General features: G+C 36.9%; 1 protein-coding gene, 1 long non-coding RNA gene and 1 other non-coding gene across 3 annotated transcripts in view; 2 read left to right on the forward strand and 1 right to left on the reverse strand.

Moving 5' to 3' along the window:
* Positions 1–20327, forward strand: part of MAP3K1 (mitogen-activated protein kinase kinase kinase 1) — a 77612-nt gene that overhangs the window by 53566 nt on the left and 3719 nt on the right. Inside the window, exons 10-19 of the mRNA XM_059061111.2 lie at positions 1410–1688; positions 11151–11272; positions 12898–12989; positions 13261–13450; positions 13769–15050; positions 15424–15576; positions 16912–17074; positions 18207–18338; positions 19353–19495; positions 20106–20237. Coding sequence (XP_058917094.1) covers positions 1410–1688; positions 11151–11272; positions 12898–12989; positions 13261–13450; positions 13769–15050; positions 15424–15576; positions 16912–17074; positions 18207–18338; positions 19353–19495; positions 20106–20237 — 2688 coding nt within the window. The remainder of the gene's footprint in view (positions 1–1409; positions 1689–11150; positions 11273–12897; positions 12990–13260; positions 13451–13768; positions 15051–15423; positions 15577–16911; positions 17075–18206; positions 18339–19352; positions 19496–20105; positions 20238–20327) is intronic.
* Positions 1–20327, reverse strand: part of LOC131755023 (uncharacterized) — a 50404-nt gene that overhangs the window by 8503 nt on the left and 21574 nt on the right. The window lies entirely within an intron of this gene.
* Positions 16258–16329, forward strand: TRNAE-CUC (transfer RNA glutamic acid (anticodon CUC)). The gene has a single exon. It is a non-coding gene; the product is annotated as a tRNA-Glu (tRNA).

Raw genomic sequence — 20327 nt, forward strand, 5'->3', positions numbered from 1 at the left:
TGCTTAAATACTTTTTCATCCTTAGTAAATCGGAATTTCGGTTGGTTGGTTGGATTCTAATGACTTTCTTTGTTGTTATCTGCTTAATCCATTATTTTTTTAAATGTAGAATCCAAAACCAAACAATATCTCCAGTAGATTATAGTGAAGTAAAATGTTTTTGATAATCTGGTAAATTCTGTTAAATTCGTTAACAGACACAATAACTCATTAAGCTTATACATCAGAAGGATTTATCTCCTTTTTCTTTTTGTGACCATTATAGTCCTGCAGCTTTTGAATTCTCTTTTCTTAGCATGTTAACAGCCTAACAGGAATCTAATAAAATTTACAAACTTAATAAATATAGTATTTATTTGATCTAGTTCATTAATGGTATTTAACATAGGCCCTCACCTGCCCCTTTATGAGTCCTCAAGAAAACTCTCAATTTGATACTGAGCTATTGGATGCCACTTTTTCAAGGCAGTGGTTCAGGTTTGTTTTGCTTAAGCGTTAGGTTGCCCTAGGCTATATATTCCTAGTTTTTTAAATTAGGAATATCATATAAGACATAATTAAGACTTAGTGGTATGCTGTCTAACAGTGCCAGGCATACAACAAATTCACTATACTCAAATTGATTTATTCTCCTTTACTATCACTTTAAAATAGAACACATAAAAAAGTCATGATTTATTTTCCCCAAAAATGTGTTTATTCATCCCTAATATTTAGAACTTTTTCAAATGATACATTATCTTAGATATTAAGTTTACTTTTAGCTAACTGGTCCATAATGTCAAGACCATGCACCCTTTCTTTTCTTTAGGGATTCTCTGGCTTTGCAGATGTGATAATGATGACTATAATGACATGCACTTTAATTTTAAGTATTTCATTATCCTTTGCTGATTTGAACACAGTGTTTTTCTTTAGTCTTGATTTTTCCACTCCATTCATTATATTTTTTCTAGTTAACCAAATAAGAGCCTTTGACTTACTACTAACATTGGTAGGAGAAATACTCTTATCTCTTGAACACCTGCCCCAGTGCCTTTCTTGATTCGGCTTTTTTTAATCTTCAGTTTTTTCTCTGTTAACTACCTTAACACAAATACAAATTTGAGGTTCTTCACAGATATGTTTATTTTGTTTTGTGGTAAGCACCGGAGTACAGAAATGCATATATATCCATCTAATTACTTAATGGTGTTCACTCTCAGTTTTACTTGAGCTAATAAATGTTAAGGACTTTTGCTAATTACAAGTTAAACTTGAGTATGTCCTTACGAACACATTTGAAAATTGTATATTATGGTGAAGACTTAAGAAATGTCCAATTTTCCTTTAGTAACCAAAAATCATACTTAATTCAAAACACTTCAGTTTTTCTTCACATTGAATTCATTTTGTTTGTTTGATTATAGGTATTTGGAATGGAACTCGTTGGCTGCTTATTTTCTAGAAACTGGAATGTAAGAGAGATGGCTCTCAGACGTCTTTCCCATGATGTTAGCGGGGCTCTGCTGTTGGCAAATGGGGAGAGCACTGGAAATTCCGGCAGCAACGGTGGGAGCAGCCCGAGTGCTGGAGCTGCCAGTGGAACTTCCCAGACCAGTGTCTCAGGAGATGTGGTGGAGGCATGCTGCAACGTTTTATCAATGGTCTGTGCTGACCCTGTCTACAAAGTGTACGTTGCTGCTTTAGTAAGTAGCTTTATTCTATAACCATAGCGTTATGGGTTTCTTGGGTTTTTTTTTTTTTTGACAGTTTGCAGATATCATTTTTAAGATTCAGTAAAACTCCTTTACCTAGTTTAATTTTGGAAAATCGAAAATTTTTTTTTATTCCATAATCCCAGGAAACTGCAGTCTTCCATTTAATCTCTTCACTTGGATTTTACTCATTTTAATCTGGTCATGTTTTCTTATATGCTGTTTACTTTTCTCTACTCTAAAGTAGCAGTAGCAGGACTTCCCTCATGGCATAGTGGTTAAGAATTGCCTACCAGTGCAGGGGACACGGGTTCGATCCCTGGCCCAGGAAGATCCCACATGCCACAGAACAGCTAAGCCCGTGAGCCGCAACTGCTGAGCCTACATGCCACAACTACTGAGCCTGAGTGCCTAGAGCCCGTGCTCTGCAAGAAGAGAAGCCCCTGCTGCAACGGAGCCCCTGCTCGCCGCAACTAGAGAAAGTCCACGCACAGCAATGAAGACCCAACACAGCCAGAAAAAAAGCAATAGCTTGCTATTCATACCTTCAAGCTTGCTATTCATACTTTGACGTTTGCCTTACATTATACATGACCAAATTAAAGATTCTTTATGGGATAGCAAAGTAACCAGAGTTACTTTGATTTTTTTTAAAATTTGATATTAGTAGACATTAAGAAGAACTGATTTGGGGGACTTCCCTTGTGGTCCAGTGGTAAAGAATCCACCTTGCAGTGCATGGGACGCAGGTTTGATCCCTGGTCAGGGAACTAAGATCCCACGTGCTGTGGGCCAACTAAGCCTGCATGCCACAACTATGGAGCTCACACGCCTCAACAAGAGAGCCCATGTGCTGCAAACTACAGAGCTGACACACTCTGGAGCCTGTGAACCACAGCTAGAGAGAGAAAACCCGCATGCCACAACTAGAGAGAAGCCCAAGCGCTGCAATGAAAGATCCCGCATGCCGCAACTAAGACCTGACACAACCAAAAATATAAATAAACTAAATAAATATTTAAAAAAAGAACTGATTTTTAATGAACATTGTATGGAAATTCAGAAACCTTTTCACAAAAGAGGATTCCATGACATAGATTACTGAGTTGTTTTTCTAGTTTAACCTGTTAGAAGTTGTCTTTCATGAGTGAGATGGAATGACAAGGAGGCTGTCCTGTTTGTAATTTTGTAGGCTAAAATTTGACTCTCCATTATGAGTATATATATCTTTAGAACGGGGTTTCTCAACCTCAGCACTTACTGACCTTGAGATATAATTATCTGTTGGGGGCAGGGGTGCTGTCTTATGCACTATAGGATGTTTAGTAGCATATTTGGTCTATACTCACTAGATACTAATAGCCACCCTATCCTCCCCTTAGTCATGACAACCAACAATGTCTCCAGGCATTGCTGAATGTCGTCCCCTGAGGGCTGAAACTGCCCCCAGTTCAGGACCACTGCTTTATTTATTTATTTATTTTAATTTAATTTTATTTTTTACAGCAGGTACTTATTAGTCATCAATTTTATAATTTTATCCACATCAATGTATACATGTCAATCCCAATCTCCCAATTCATTCCACCACCACCCTGCCCCCCCGCCACTTTCCCCCCTTTGTGTCCATATATTTGTTCTCTACATCTGTCTAAATTTCTGCCCTGCAGACCAGTTCACCTGTACCATTTTTCTAGATTCCACGTATATACGATAATATATGATATTTGTTTTTCTTTCTGACTTACTTCACTCTGTATGACAGTTTATAGATTCATCCACGTCTCTACAAATGACCCAATTTCGTTCCTTTTTATGGCTGAGTAATATTCCATTGTGTATATGTACCACAACTTCTTTATCCATTTGTCTGTCGATGGGCATTTACGTTGCTTCCATGATCTGGCTATTGTAAATAGTGCTGCAGTGAACATCGGGGTGCATGTGTCTTTTTGAATTAATGGTTTTCTCTGGGTATATGCCCAGTAGTGGGATTGCTAGGTCATATGGTAATTCTATTTTTGTTTTTTAAGGAACCTCCATACTGTTCTCCATAGTGGCTGTATCAATTTACATTCCCACCAACAGTGCAAGAGGGTTCCCTTTTCTCCATACCCTCTCCAGCATTTGTTGTTTGTAGATTTTCTAATGTTGCCCATTCTAACTGGTGTGAGGTGATACCTCACTGTAGTTTTGATTTGCATTTCTCTAATAATTAGTGATGTTGAGCAGCTTTTCATGTGCTTCTTGGCCATCTGTATGTCTTCTTTGGAGAAATGTCTATTTAGGTCTGCCCATTTGTTGATTGGGTTGTTTGTTTCTTTAATATTGAGCTGCATGAGCTGTTTATATATTTTGGAGATTAATCCTTTGTCCGTTGATTGATTCATTTGCAAATATTTTCTCCCATTCTCAGGGTTGTCTTTTCATCTCGTTTGTAGTTTCCTTTGCTTTGCAACAGCTTTTAAGTTTCATTAGGTCCCATTTGTTTATTTTTATTTTTATTTCCATTAGTCTAGGAGGTGGGTCAAAAAAGATCTTGCTGTGACTTATGTCAAAGAATGTTCTTCCTGTGTTTTCCGCTAAGAGTTTTATAGCGTCCAGTCTTACATTTAGGTGTCTAATCCATTTTGAGTTTATTTTTGTGTATGGTGTTAAGGAGTGTTCTAATTTCATTCTTTTACATGTAGCTGTCCAGTTTACACAGCACCACTTATTGAAGAGACTGTCTTTTCTCCATTGTATATCCTTGCCTCCTTTGTCATAGTTTAGTTGACCATAGGTGCATGGGTTTATCTCTGGGCTTTCTATCCTGTTCCATTGATCTGTATCTCTGTTTTTCTGCCACTACCATATTGTCTTGATTACTGTACCTTTGTAATTAGTCTGAAGTCAGGGAGTCTGATTCCTCCAGCTCCTTTTTTTTCCCCTCAAGACTGCTTTGGCTATTCGGGGTCTTTTGTGTCTCCATATAAATTTTAAGATTTTTTGTTCTAGTTCTGTAAAAAATGCCATTGGTAATTTGATAGGGATTGCATTGAATCTGTAGATTGCTTTGGGTAGTATAGTCATTTTCACAATATCGATTTTTCCAATCCAAGAACATGGTATATCTCTTTATCTGTTTGTATCATCTTTTATTTCTTTCAACAGTGTCTTACATTTTTCTGCATACAGGCCTTTTGTCTCCCTAGGTAGGTTTATTCCTAGGTATTTTATTCTTTTTGTTGCAGTGGTAGATGGGAGTGTTTCCTTAATTTCTCTTCCAGATTTTTCCTCATTAGTGTACAGTAATGCAAGAAACTTCTGTGCATTAATTTTGTATCCTGCAACTTTACCAAATTCATTGATTAGCTCTAGTAGTTTTCTGGTGGCATCTTTAAGATTCTCTATGTATAGTATCATGTCATCTGCAAACAGTGACAGTTTTACTTCTTCTTTTCCAATTTGTATTCCTTTTATTTCTTTTTATTCCCTGATTGCCGCAACTAGAACTTCCAAAACTATGTTGAATAATAGTGGTGAGAGTGGACATCCTTGTCTTGTTCCTTATCTTAGAGGAAATGCTTTCAGTTTTTCACCATTGAGAATGATGTTTGCTGTGGGTTTGTCGTATATGGCCTTTATTATATTGAGATAGGTTCCCTCTATGCCCACTTTCTGGGCGAGTTTTTTTTATCATAAATTGGTGTTGAACTTTGTCAAAAGCTTTTTCTGCATCTATTGAGATGATCATATGGTTTTTAATTCTTCAGTTTGTTAATGGTGTATCATATTGATTGATTTTCATATATTGAAGAATCCTTGCATCCCTGGGATAAATCCCACTTCATCATGGTGTATGATCTGTTAAATGTGTTGTTGGATTCTGTTTGCTAGTATTTTGTTGAGGATTTTTGCATCTGTATTCATCAGTGATACTGGTCTGTAATTTTCTTTTTTTTGTACTGTCTTTGTCTGGTTTTGGTATCAGGGTGATGGTGGCTTCATAGAATGAGTTTGGGAGTGTTCCTTCCTCTGCAGTTTTTTGGAAGAGTTTGAGAGGATGGGTGTTAGCTGTTCTCTAAATGTTTGGTAGAATTCACCTGTGAAGCCATCTGGTCCTGGACTTTTGTTTGTTGGAAGATTTTTAATCACAGTTTCAATTTCAGTGCTTGTGATTGGTCTGTTCATATTTTCTATTTCTTCCTGGTTCAGTCTTGGAAGGTTATACCTTTCTAAGAATTTGTCCATTTCTTCCAGGTTGTCCATTTTATTGGCATAGAGTTGTTTGTAGTAGTCTCTTAGGATGCTTTGTATTTCTGCAGTGTCTGTTGTAACTTCTCCTTTTTCATTTCTAATTTTATTGATTTGAGTCCTCTCCCTCTTTTTCTTAATGAGTCTGGCTAATGGTTTATCAATTTGGTTTATCTTCTCAAAGACCCAGCTTTTAGCTTTATTGATCTTTGCTATTGTTTTCTTTGTTTCTATTTCATTTATTTCTTCTCTGATCTTTATGATTTCTTTCCTTCTACTAACTTTGGGTTTTGTTTGTTCTTTTTTCTCTAGTTCCTTTAGGTGTAAGGTTAGATTGTTTATTTGAGATTTTTGTTGTTTCTTGTGGTAGGCTTGTATTGTTATAAACTTCCCTTTTAGAACAGCTTTTGCTGAATCCCATAGGTTTTGGATCGTCATGTTTTCATTGTCATTTGTCTCTAGGTATTTTTTGATTTCCTCTTTGATTTCTTCAGTGATCTCTTGGTTATTTAGTAACGTATTGTTTAGCCTCCATGTGTTTCTGTTTTTTATGCTTTTTTTCCCCTGTAATTCATTTCTAATCTCATAGCGTTGTCATCAGAAAAGATGCTTGATATGATTTCAGTTTTCTTAAATTTATTGAGGCTGATTTGTGACCCAAGATGTGATCTATGCTGGAGAATGTTCTGTGTGCACTTGAGAAGAAAGTGTAACCTGCTGTTTTGGGATGGAATGTCCTATAAATATCAGTTAAATCTTTCTGGTCTATTGTGTCATTTAAAGCTTGTGTTTCCTTAGTAATTTTCTGTTTGGATGATCTGTCCATTGGTGTAAGTGAGGTGTTAAAGTCCCCTACTATTACTGTGTTACTGTCGATTTCCTCTTTTATAGTGGTTAGCAGTTGCCTTATGTATTGAGGTGCTCCTGTGTTGGGTGCCTATATATTTATAATTGTTACATCTTCTTCTTGGATTGATCCCTTGATCATTATGTAGTGTCCTTCCTTATCTCTTGTAATATTCTTTATTTTAAAGTCTATTTTATCTGATATAAGTATTGCTACTCCTACTTTCTTTTGATTTCCATTTGCATGGAATATCTTTTTCCATCCCCTCACTTTCAGTCTGTATGTGTCCCTAGGTCTGAAGTGGGTCTCTTGTAGACAGCATATATATGGGTCTTGTTTTTTGTATCCATTCAGCAAGCCTGTGTCTTTTGGTTGGAGTATTTAATTCATTCACGTTTAAGCTAATTATCGATATGTATGTTCCTATGACCATTTTCTGAATTGTTGTTTTGTGGGTCTTTTTCTTCTCTGTGTTTCCCATTTAGAGAAGTTCCTTTAGCATTTGTTGTAAAGCTGATTTGGTGGTGCTGAATTCTCTTAGCTTTCGCTTGTCTGTAAAGTTTTTGATTTCTCCATGGAATCTGAATGAGATCCTTGCTGGGTAGAGTAATCTTGGTTGTAGGTTCTTCCCTTCCATCACTTTAAGTATATCATGCCACTCCCTTCTGTCTTGTAGAGTTTCTTCTGAGAAATCAGCTGTTAACCTTATGGGAGTTCCCTTGTATGTTATTTGTCATTTTTCCCTTGCTGCTTTCAATAATTTTGCTTTGTCTTTAATTTTTGCTAATTTGATTACTGTGTGTCTCGGTGTCCTTGGGTTTATCCTGTATGGGACTCTCTGCACTTACTGGACTTGGGTGGCTATTTCCTTTCCTATGTTAGGGAATTTTTCGACTATAATCTCTTCAAATATTTTCTCAGGTCCTTTATCTCTCTCTTCTCCTTATGGGACCCCTATAATGCGAATGTTGTTAGGTTTAATGTTGTCCAGAGGTCTCTTAGGCTGTCTTCATTTCTTTTCATTCTTTTTTCTTTATTCTGTTCCGCAGCAGTGAATTCCACCATTGTGTCTTCCAGATCACTTATCCGTTCTTCTGCCTCAGTTATCCTACTATTGATTCCTTCTAGTGTATTTTTCATTTCAGGTATTATATTGTTCATCTCTGTTTGTTCTTTAATTCTTCTAGGTCTTTGTTAAACATTTCTTGAATCTTCTTGATCTTTGCCTCCATTCTTTTGCTGAGGTTCTGGATCATCTTCACTATCACTTTTCTGAATTCTTTTTCTGGAAGGTTGCCTATCTCCATTTCATTTAGTTGTTTCTGGGGTTTTATCTTGTTCCTTCATCTGGTACATAGCCCTCTGCCTTTTCATCTTGTCAATCTTTCTGTGAATGTGGTTTTTGTTCCACAGGCTGCAGGATTGTAGTTCTTGTTAGGACCGGTGCAGGATTGTAGTTCTTAGGACCACTGCTTTAGAATAATTCTTACTGGTCTGTTTTTTTTTTTTTTTTTTTTTAATTCTTCCACTTCATTTTAAAAATTTATTTATTTGTGTTTGGCTGCATTGGGTCTTCGTTGCTATGCACACTCTTTCTCTAGTACGGGCTTCTCTTGTTGCAGACCATGGGCTCTAGGCATGCAGGCTTCAGTAGGTGCAGCATGCAGGCTCAGTAGTTGTGGTTCACGGGCTCTAGAGCACAGAGTCAGTACTTGTGGCAAACGGGATTAGTTGCTCCACAGCATGTGGGATCTTCGCAGACCAGGAATCAAACCTGTGTCCCCTGCATTGGCAGGAAGATTCTTAACCACTGTGCCACCAGGGAAGTCCCTGGTCTGTTTTTAAAACTCATTTCATTTCTCTGCTTCCACTCTAATCTTTTTCTAATCCATCCTATAACAGCTATGCCTAGCAAATCTTCTTTTTGAAAGGCAGTATAGTATAGTGTTTATGAACGTTAGTTTGGAGTCAAAATTGAGTGACCTCATAATTTATCATCCGAACTGAGAATCTTGAATAATCTGCTAAACTGGGACTAGCCTAGGCAATCTGGATATATGGTCAAAATCAGAGAGACTTTGATTTGAATTCTGGTTCTCCAGTTTGCTAGCAGTGTAACTTTTTAGGACTCTTAAACTTCAGCTTTTTCACCTATAAAATAATGAAAATATGTACCTCTTAGGTTTGAAATGAGATTGTGTAGATACCTCTAATTGTAATGTTTAGTACATTGTGAGAACACTGAATATAATAGTCATCATTATTCCTTAAATGCCACTTTATTCCCCAGCTCAGAAACCTATAGAGGTTTCTGTTTCTTCAACAGCATTTCCTAAGGCATATTCTGTGGAAGTTTGGCTGGGTTATGAAAAGTTCCTTCCCTTTCTTCCCTGAAGAAAGAGTTCTGTGTTCAGTTAAAATTGGTGAATACTAAATTACATGAGGTTAAATGGGTCTGTTCACTGAAAGGCTTCTCGGTACCTTCATAAGTTAACATACATTGGGAATCTAATCATGGAATAAGATGCATTATCTCCCAAATTTATCTTAACCGTTGTCTTTTTCTTCATATAGCATCTTGAGGGACCAACATACTATAGAATACTATAGAATAAAGACCAGCATACTGTAGAATAAAGACCAGTGTTTCTTGGCTCAACTTTCTACCTCTTTCTTCTTACTATTTTCCAACACAAACCTTTAGACATATGTGACTGTTCAATATAATGCCTTACTGTCTGGTTGTTTATTATCACTTCACATGGTTTCCCAATGTGTTCATGAGCTCCTAGAGTGCAGGGACTCTGAATGATACTGTATTCTGATGCCTCTACAGTTATTTAGTGTGCTGGGCACAGTGAGGGCAGACATCGTTCCTGCCCTTAGAACTCTCCCTTCCCTTTCTCCCTTCCCTCTTGCCCTTCTTTGTTTTCCCTTCCCCTCCCTCCCCATATTTAATTTTTTGCTGAACAATTTGAAAGTTATGTGCAGGCATCATGACATTTCACTTCAAATACTTTAGCATGTATCTCTTTAGAACAAATAACATTCTTCTGTATAATCACCATGCAGTCAGCAAACTCTGAAAATTTAGCATTAATAACAATATATATATGTGTATTTTTTTTGGCGGTATGCGGGCCTCTCACTGCTGTGGCCTCTTCTGCCACGGAGCACAGGCTCCAGACGCACAGGCTCAGTGGCCATGGCCCACGGGCCCAGCCGCTCCGTGGCATGTGGGATCCTCCCAGACTGGGGCACGAACCCGTGTCCCCTGCGTCGGCAGGCAGATTCTCGACCACTGCGCCACCAGGGAATATTATTATGGACTATAAAGTCCATATTCAGATATCCCCAAATTGTCCCAACAGTGTCCTTTTCAGCTAAACTACAGACTTTATTCATATTTCACCCATTTTTCCGTTCATGTCTTTTTTCTCATTTAGGATTCAATCCAGAATCTCACATTGCATTTAGTTATCATGCCCCCCCTAATTTTCCCATCTGTGACAATCACTCAGTCTTTACTTGTCTTTTGTAGACCTTGATACTTTTGAAGTGTATTGGCCAGTTATTTTGAAGAATGTTCCTCAATTTGGGTTTATCTGGTATTTTCTCACGATTACATTATGCATTTTTCGCAAGAACACCAGAGGTGATGTGCCCTTCTCAGTGCATTGTTATCAGGGGCTATATCACGTCAGTGTGTCTTACTATTGGTGATGCCGTCCTTCATCACGTGCTTAAGGTGCTGTCTACTGGGTACTGTAAAATTAATTATGTCTTGGGGGAGATACTTTGAGACTATGCAAATATCCTGTTTCTATTCACAGATTTTAGCATTTGTCAGTGGATCTTGCCTACAGTAATGACTACTGTGGTGTTCTAACCGTGATCTTCTATTTCCCATATTTCTCCTTTATTAGTTAATTGGAATTTGTCTATAATGAAGAGCCGTCGCCTCTTCTCTCCCATTTATGTATTTATTCAGTTTTTTATTTCTATCACCACAGACTCATGGGTATTTATTTTATTCTGTGGGTTATAATTCAGTATTGTCGTCATTTACTTTGTTGCCTAAGTTATTCCATCTTTAGCCATTGGGAGCTCTTTCAAGTTGGCTCCTTTTCTCATTTTCTTTTTAAAATAACTTTTTATTCTGAAATTAATTCAGACTTTGAAAACTTACAGAAATAGTTGAGAGTTCCTTTCTACCTTATCTATTTATTTATCCAATTTTTTATTTGTATCAGTACCATGGATTCTTATTTTATGGGTTATAATCTATTCCTATCATTATTTTATTTCTCACATTGTCTCTGATGCTTTTTAAATGTAGTTAAACCTGACCTTCAGTTTTTTTCCCCCAGAAAACGTTGAGAGCCATGCTAGTATATACTCCTTGCCATAGTTTGGCAGAAAGAATCAAACTGCAGAGACTTCTCCGGCCAGTTGTAGACACCATCCTAGTCAAGTGTGCAGACGTCAATAGGTAAGGCCCTATAAATGAACTGCTTCAAACCGTCTTGTCCTGAAAGCCTAGCACAGAGCCTCACACCTAGTGAGTATTTGATACATACTAAATGAGGCTTTGAATATTGTTTTCTAATGTGAGATTTGAAATTAACATGTAACATTTAAAGCTCTAAAGGACTAGGAAGAACTAATGGCAAGTAAAAACCAGGCTAACAAACTGCATGGACCTCCACGTTATTGTATTGTGATTGATTCTCTTTTATTTTAAAGTAATATTCTTAAAACTGAAGTCCAGTTGGTAAGAACAGCAGGTGATATATGAGATATTATCTCATTTTAGAGGATGAGTTACACAGGATAGGAACCAATAAAATCATTATACATGTTTTGCATTATCAGGACCAAAAAAACCCAAAAACATAAACCCCATTCCATTTTCTTTATGATGGAATTTTACTCTGTGATAGTTTGTCAAATAACAACAATAACAATTCCATATATCCCTGCAATATCCTTAAAAAGCAGCAAGGAACAGGAACAGCCCTAACTGGAGGTAGAGTAATGAGGGTATGGTGATAGGGAAAATGAGCACAAGCTATGCTTTTATTAGACCGCTGGTTCTCTCTCTCTTTTATTTTTTCCCTTTCCATAAAGTGGGAGGAAAGGACCACTTTTCATATAATGAGCATAGCTGCAGTAAACACTTTTTTGGCATTTCTCCTCTCTTCGTGTCCCAGCAGATCTCAGGTGGTAAGAAGCACTGACTCTCCCTTGGTTTGCCTCTGCCATTACCTCCTTTTGGAGCTCTTCTAGTCCAACTTTGTTTTCCTCCCTAAGTCACATGATGTAGTGTGTAGAGGATCTCAGAAATTAAGCACTTAACTTTGACTTGTTTCTCATCTCATAAAGTCTGTCTTTTGTCTCCATTGTTTCTCTACACAAGCCTACAGATTGTAAGTATTAGAGGTTTTCTTGTTGTTTAGAGAGAATACTATAAATATCTGAAAAAAATTAACAAGTAATTTGCAAAATGCATAGAAAAATCATTTCATTTCTTAATATTATAATAGGTTTTTTTCCCCCTAAGAATTTCAATGCTTTTATGGCATTTGTTTTGTTGTCTGCTTTCTGAAATTCTAAAGTTAGGTTGTTTACCTGGTCACTTGAATGACTGAACATCATAAGAAATATGGTAAAGAGATTTTATGATATTTAGAAGTCATTCTGGCTATATAAAGAGAATATAAAGGTTTTGGATGGGAAGATTTTGTTTTTAATTCAAGAGAACTTAGTGAAAATTCAGAAATCAAAATGTTTGAGCCTTTTCTTATTTTATTAACAAGATATGATAATGAAAATAAGCCTTTTATCTGGTTTCGTATTTAAATTAATACTTGCTATTTAAGAGCCAGCAGTGAAGATTCTGTGCTTAACACAGAAGATAAGGTAAAATTTATGAAATTAGACCTAATAATAAATATTACTTATAGTGACATCATTAATACAGTTTTAGTGGTTGAGAAGCAAACACTCCTAAAAACATTTTTTCCCACCTTTTCACAAGGCATTACATTACTACTCTCCTTTTAATATGTATTTTATCCAAGATTCAAGTCTGATGTTGCTTCCTTTCGTTTTTAGTCGCACAAGTCAGCTGTCTATATCTACGCTATTGGAATTGTGCAAAGGCCAAGCAGGAGAGTTGGCCGTTGGCAGAGAAATACTTAAAGCTGGTAATAACTTTTTACTTAAAATTAATATAGCATGTTTTATCATTTTCCTTAGATGGTCTAATCTCATAATCTCTAATAGGGCAGTTATAGGATTTTGAAATAATTTTGTAAACTGACTCAGCTAACATTAGAAATAGGAATTAATCTAAAAGGGAGATTCTTGAAATTAATATAATTCAAGTATTTTTGTTAACCTTAAACCATCTGATCATGTTTTGTTTTAGATTTTAATATCACTGTTTTTCAGTTATTTTTACTTTCTTTTCTGTAGGATCCATTGGTATTGGTGGTGTTGATTATGTCTTAAATTGTATTCTTGGAAACCAAACTGAATCAAACAACTGGCAAGAACTCCTAGGCCGCCTTTGTCTCATAGATAGACTGCTGTTGGAATTTCCTGCTGAATTTTACCCTCATACTGTCAGTACTGATGTTTCACAAGCTGAGCCTGTGGAAGTCAGGTAATTTTTCTTCTGAAAATACATTTCTTTTCCTCCTCTTACCTACCCCATCCCACCGCCCCCTGCCACACCCATCCAAGAAGGACACATTTTAGATGAAAGAAAGACTCAAATTACAGCACACATGTGGGTTAGTACTGATACCTTAATATTTGATTGGCAAACACCTGAAGTCTAGGTTATTTAATTAAAAATTTATAGATCCTTTATACTGATTTTTTTAATGTAAAAGCTGTGAATTAGTACCATTTTCTTTATTTGTATATATTTTGCAGTAATTTTAATTTGTTTCATAATTGAATGTGTTTTTTCTTTCAGGTATAAGAAGCTGCTGTCCCTCTTAACCTTTGCTTTGCAGTCCATTGATAATTCCCACTCAATGGTTGGTAAACTCTCCCGACGGATATATTTGAGTTCTGCAAGAATGGTTACTGCAGTACCCCATGTATTTTCAAAACTGTTAGAAATGCTGAATGTTTCCAGTTCTACTCATTTTACCAGGATGCGTCGTCGTTTGATGGCTATTGCAGATGAGGTGGAAATTGCTGAGGCCATCCAGCTGGGCATAGAAGACACTTTGGATGGTCGACATGACAGCTTTTTGAAGGCATCAGTCCCTAACGGCTGTCCAGAAGCCACAGAGAACAGTTCCTTTGAGCGCACAGACCATTTAGAGAAAACTGGAAAAAGATTGTGTGCTACAAAATTGAGTGCCAGTTCAGAGGACATTTCTGACCGACTGGCCAGCATTTCAGTAGGACTTCCTAGTTCAACAACAATGGAGCAGCCAAAGCCAATGGTTCAAACAAAAGGCAGACCCCACAGTCAGTGTTTGAACTCCTCTCCTTTATCTCATCATTCCCAACTAATGTTCCCAGCCTTGTCAAGCCCTTCTTCATCTTCCCCGTCTGTACCACCTGGCACCGTAACAGATGTCTCTAAGCATAGACCTCAGGGGTTTGTTCCCTGCAAAATACCTTCTGCATCTCCTCAAACACAGCGCAAGTTTTCTCTACAGTTCCAGAGAAACTGTTCTGAAAACAAAGACTCAGATAAACTTTCCCCAATCTTTACTCAGTCAAGACCCCTGCCCTCCAGTAATATACACAGGCCAAAGCCATCTCGACCTACCCCAAGTAATACAAGTAAACAGGGAGATGCCTCAAAAAATAGCATGACGCTTGATTTGAACCGTAGTTCCAAATGTGATGACGGCTTTGGCAGCAGCAGCAATAGCAGTAATGCTGTAATACCTAGTGACGAGACAGTGTTCACCCCAGTAGAGGAGAAATGCAGATTAGATGTCAATACAGAGCTCAACTCCAGTATTGAGGACCTTCTTGAAGCGTCTATGCCTTCAAGTGACACAACAGTAACTTTTAAGTCAGAAGTTGCTGTGCTGTCTCCTGAAAAGGATGAAAATGATGATACCTACAAAGATGATATGAATCATAATCAAAAGTGCAAAGAAAAAATGGAAGCTGAAGAAGAAGAAGCTTTAGCAATTGCCATGGCAATGTCAGCATCTCAGGATGCCCTCCCCATAGTTCCTCAACTACAGGTTGAAAATGGAGAAGACATCATCATTATTCAACAAGATGTAAGTATAGTCTTTAAGAGGTTAGAGAGTTTCTTCGGGCCATGGTAAAATAAAACTAATTCAGAAATACAGCTTGTAACGTGAGTTAACTGTTAGAAGCATATTTTTCACATAGAATTAATTATACAACTACTTTGTATCATTATTTGAACAGAAATACTCATTGCCTATTTCAGAGGCGCTTCTGGTTGATTCTACAATGGTAATCACTTATGCATTTGACATTGGTCACCAACACTGTCCATTCAGAGGTCAAGTTTATAGGTGATTTGGGAAGCCAGAGTGAACAAGAGTAATATTTTGCCAGGCTGATTTCACAAACTCTTACTCTTTTAACTTAACAGTAAAAGGATTGCTCTCATTTAATATGCAGACACCAGAGACTCTACCAGGACATACCAAAGCAAAACAACCTTATAGAGAAGACACTGAATGGCTGAAAGGTCAGCAGATAGGCCTTGGAGCATTTTCTTCTTGTTATCAGGCTCAAGACGTGGGAACTGGAACTTTAATGGCTGTTAAACAGGTAAATATCTAGTGAGCATATTATAAAAGTGAAATATGAGCAAATAAAGGATATATCCCCTGTATGTATATATTTTAGTTTTTAAAGTTTTCAGAAACCTAAATTTCTTTTTAAAAAATATTTATTTATTCTATTTATTTATTTATTTTTTTGCTGCATTGGTTCTTAGTTGCGGCACGCAGGATCTTCATTGCGGCACGTGGGCCTCTCTCTAGTTATGGCTTGCAGGTTTTCTGTCTCTGGTTGAGGCATGTGGGCTGAGTAGTTGTGGCGTGAGGGCTTAGTTGCCCTGCGGCATGTGGGATTTTAGTTCCCTGACCACAGATCAAACCCACGTCCCCTGTATTGGAAGGTGGATTCCTTACGACTGGACCACCAGGGAAGTCCTGAGAAACCTAAATTTTAAAGTAGATGTTGCCACAGCACCAAAAATATCATGAGTTCTATTTGAAAGTTGAAGCATGATTATTGTCATGGTTCATCAAGATGAAACATCAGGATGGGCCCTATAAAGGTTGCAGTTTTTGTTTGCATTTTTTGTTTGCACTTTTTTATATTTATTATAGAGGTATGGTTTTATACTCCCTTCAGCAGAGTTACTGGTGCAGTGTCATCTTATGATTTCTGTGGTTTACTTTTTATAATGAGCATGCTTATCAAGATATGACAATAGTTGGGAACTCCCTGGTGGTCCAGTGGTTAGGACTCGGCACTCTCACTGCTGGGGCCCAGGTTCAATCCCTGGTCGGGGAACTAAGATCCCACAAGCCTCATGGCGAGGCCATAGTAAAGTTTTCATGTTTTAAGTCATGTTGGTTCTTATGATTGGGCTTTTCTCATTTTTTTAGTCAGTCTTCAGACAGTTGTGTTTTTTTTTTTTTTTTTTTTTTTGCGGTATGCAGGCCTCTCCCATTGCGGAGCACAGGCTCCGAATGCGCAGGCTCAGCGGCCATGGCTCACGGGCCCAGCCGCTCCGCGGCTTGTGGGATCTTCCCGGACCGGGGCACGAACCCGTGTCCCCTGCATCGGCAGGCGGACTCTCAACCACTGCGCCACCAGGGAAGCCCCCTTCAGACAGTTTTGAAAGATTGGTTATGTCCCAGTCTTTTTTCATCTCCTGATATTTTACTGCTGCTTGTTAGATTCTTATTATTTAAAAGAGTTTGACTTGGTTTTTTAATAAAGTATCTACATTGCATCCATGAGCATAAATACCTTCTACTATTGATATATAAGTTAATTTGGGTTTGTCCATTTTAGATAAGATTGTTAGTGAAAATTATAAATAGAAACTCATCAGAATTCAAAACTTTGTAAACATGTTTACTGAAATAGGTGACGTATGTCAGAAATACATCTTCTGAGCAAGAAGAAGTAGTAGAAGCATTAAGGGAGGAGATAAGAATGATGAGTCATCTGAATCATCCAAACATCATTAGGATGTTGGGAGCCACATGTGAGAAGAGCAATTATAATCTCTTCATTGAATGGATGGCAGGTATGTTCATGTTTTAAATTACAAATAGTAAAACATTTAACTTTTGCTTGATATTAAATTTAGGAAAAACCGTTTAATGAACACTTATTTTTATTAAATAGTTTCGATTCCTAAAAGTAAATTGCCTCAACATAGTCATATGAACTGTAAATAGTTTCTTTCATTTAAATATAAATATTCATTACCTCTACCTTTTAAACTTTTTCAGTGTGTCTTTTAAAATGATTGTGTACCATTATTTTATAGGAATAATTTTTTTAAACCTGCCATGGTAAGATCCGTATTTGTCCAGTTGGCCATCATTAATAGGACAGATTTAGGAAATATTTTAACATAACAATATAAAAATAAAATTAATTAAGCTATAGCTTTAAAAACTAACAGGTGAACTAGCACTGAAGTGTAAAGTTGAACCTTGTCATCTACTTGAACAAATAGAGACTGAGTTTTATTTTGTATTATACCGTATATACAGTAAAATAAATGACTTGGGACATAATACATAAGCGCTTGGTTTAACTTCTTAGATTATTTTTGTGTTTGAAGAGTGTATTTCTATTTACAAATCAGTTCTTTAGTACATTTTCTGATGTTGGTTGTTACCTGGGTTGATGGTTGTATATAGGTTGACTATTATAAACAATTTTAGATGAGGCTTATTGAGTTTGTGACTTGTCCTAGGTCAGAGCTGGTAAATAGTAGGATATGAAGCCTAACTCTGGGTCTTCTGGCTCCTCCCATTCTTTTTACCTTCTGTTAAATAACATGTTACCACTGTTTACATCATTAAGAAAGAGATTTTGTATATCTTGGTCAAAAAGACGGAGAGGTGAATTGTACATAAGAGAAATAGTTCCATCCAAAATTGTTAACTTTTAAGGCTTTCTGAAATCTTGACCTTCCAGAAAACCAGTTCATGAGGGTTCCATGAAAATGTCTCCTAATTGATAGGTTTTAAGATTACTGGAATGTGTTAGTTTTTAAACCAGTTTCACTTCTGAAGCAGATGATAAATTTAATATTTCAAATGTGAATGTGAGCTCATGCACTGCAAGCTTATGTAACCAAAGTGTAATAAACAATTTTAATTTTGGCTTAAGTTTATGACAGATTATTATTATTACATGTTTAGGGGGATCTGTGGCTCATTTGCTCAGTAAATATGGAGCCTTCAAGGAATCAGTAGTTATTAACTATACTGAACAATTACTTCGTGGCCTTTCATATCTCCATGAAAACCAGATCATTCACAGAGATGTCAAAGGTAGGAATTCTTTTAATTATTATCTTATTATCAATAAGCAGAAAACAAATGTAATTTTAAAACTTAGACCTTTGTTGATAGTTTCTAACTTGAAACCAACTATGGGATTGTTTCTCCTGAGTAACTCAGATCACTAGAATTATCAGAAGTGAAAGGAACTTTTCAGGGTATTATATTCTGCCTTCCTTAGGCTGAGACTTTTCCACAGTCTCACTGCTAATTGATGGCAAACCAAGTACAGAATCCAGGTCTCTGATTCCCCTGTCTTGGTCTCATGATGTACTTACTTACTGCATCCCCAAAGGTTCCTGTTCCTGGCTTTATTTAAAATAACTGGGGTATTGTAAACTCCTTTTAAGAAAAATCCTCTGAAATCTTTTGCAGTTTGGTTTATTAAGAGCAACTTCGGGGAATTGCCTGGTGGTCTAGTGCTTAGGACTCCGTGCTTTCACTGCTGGGGTGCAGGTTCGATCCCTGGTCAGGGAACTAAGATCCTACAAGCTGGCCAAAAAAAGAGAGCAACTTTGGTTTTCTGACATGAATGCCTTTAGGATTTGATATAACACATTCAAGTAATTTTATAACATTAATTTTTTATTAAGCTTTAATTATGAAATTACAGTATAAAGTATGAATTGGTCTAGATCAGTATGTTTCAACAGAACTTTGTCTCAAAGTGTAAACTACACTAAAATTGGAACTTTGAGTAAAGATTTTGCTAAGAATCATTATATTAAGGGTTTAACACTTACTATTTAAAGTTTTACGAAATCTCTGCTTTTGCTCCTTATGCCTTGATGCTTTGTCTGATTTTCCCTCTGAGGCTTTGGATTTTTTTTACACTGCAGAGACCTATGTGCCTTTACTAATGAAGTGAATTGAGAGGAAGAGTAGATTTGTCTGACACACAGTCTACTTTCTTTCGTCATTGTCCTGTTTCATTAGTAGTATTTTACTGAGTTTTTAATATGTTCGTTTTTAACATATAAGGTCATTTGCTGTTTCTGTTGACAGGTGCCAATTTGCTAATTGACAGCACAGGTCAGAGACTGAGAATTGCTGACTTTGGAGCTGCAGCCAGGTTGGCATCAAAAGGAACTGGTGCAGGAGAGTTTCAGGGACAATTATTGGGGACAATTGCATTTATGGCACCCGAGGTGAGAAGCAGCTTCGAGTGTGATGAAAGAAAATATTTTGGAGTTCTATGTGACAGTGTTACACCAAATAATTTTGCAGTGTTATGCACTGCTTACTAATTAGAAGTCCACGGCTCTAAAACTAAGGTCTTAATGATATCCTTGATTTCAGACCCTTAATCCCTGCCTTTCCATAGCCTTTAAGCAAATCTATTAAAACCTATTTCTAACAAAGAATTATTCGATAATTTATAGTAGTTGTTTTCTAGTAAACCCAAGGTACGTAATTGCTATTCTGAACTCGGCCTCTTCTGTTATGTTCAGAACTCTTCACGTTCATACGTAGTGATAATTGGTTGTCCTCTTGCTCTGTAGTTTACTACGTGTACTGAGGCGGCTTTGAAATTCTGTGATACTCTCCTTCAGAACCTCACAATTCTCCAAAATATTTTTGTCCCACATAGGAGATTGAGCGTGTTAATGAAATAAATGAGACATCAGGTAGTCTGTGGAATTGTTCTTTGTACATTGTTTTGCTCTGAAGTAAAAAAACCAGAATCCATAACTACAGAATGGCTTTCTCTTTTTCTAATGAGTCATATTTCCAGATTAACTCTCTGCTTTATTTTAGGTCCTAAGAGGTCAGCAGTATGGTAGGAGCTGTGATGTATGGAGTGTTGGCTGTGCTATTATAGAAATGGCTTGTGCTAAACCACCTTGGAATGCAGAAAAACACTCCAATCATCTTGCTTTGATATTTAAGGTAATCATGAGATAAAAATTACTTCTTCCTGCTAAAATTCGCAGAAGTCAAATTTTCATGGGTTCTCCTTCACTATCAATCTAATGTGAA

This window comes from Kogia breviceps, chromosome 4, assembly GCF_026419965.1.
Source record: "Kogia breviceps isolate mKogBre1 chromosome 4, mKogBre1 haplotype 1, whole genome shotgun sequence".
NCBI classification, from domain to species: domain Eukaryota; kingdom Metazoa; phylum Chordata; class Mammalia; order Artiodactyla; family Physeteridae; genus Kogia; species Kogia breviceps.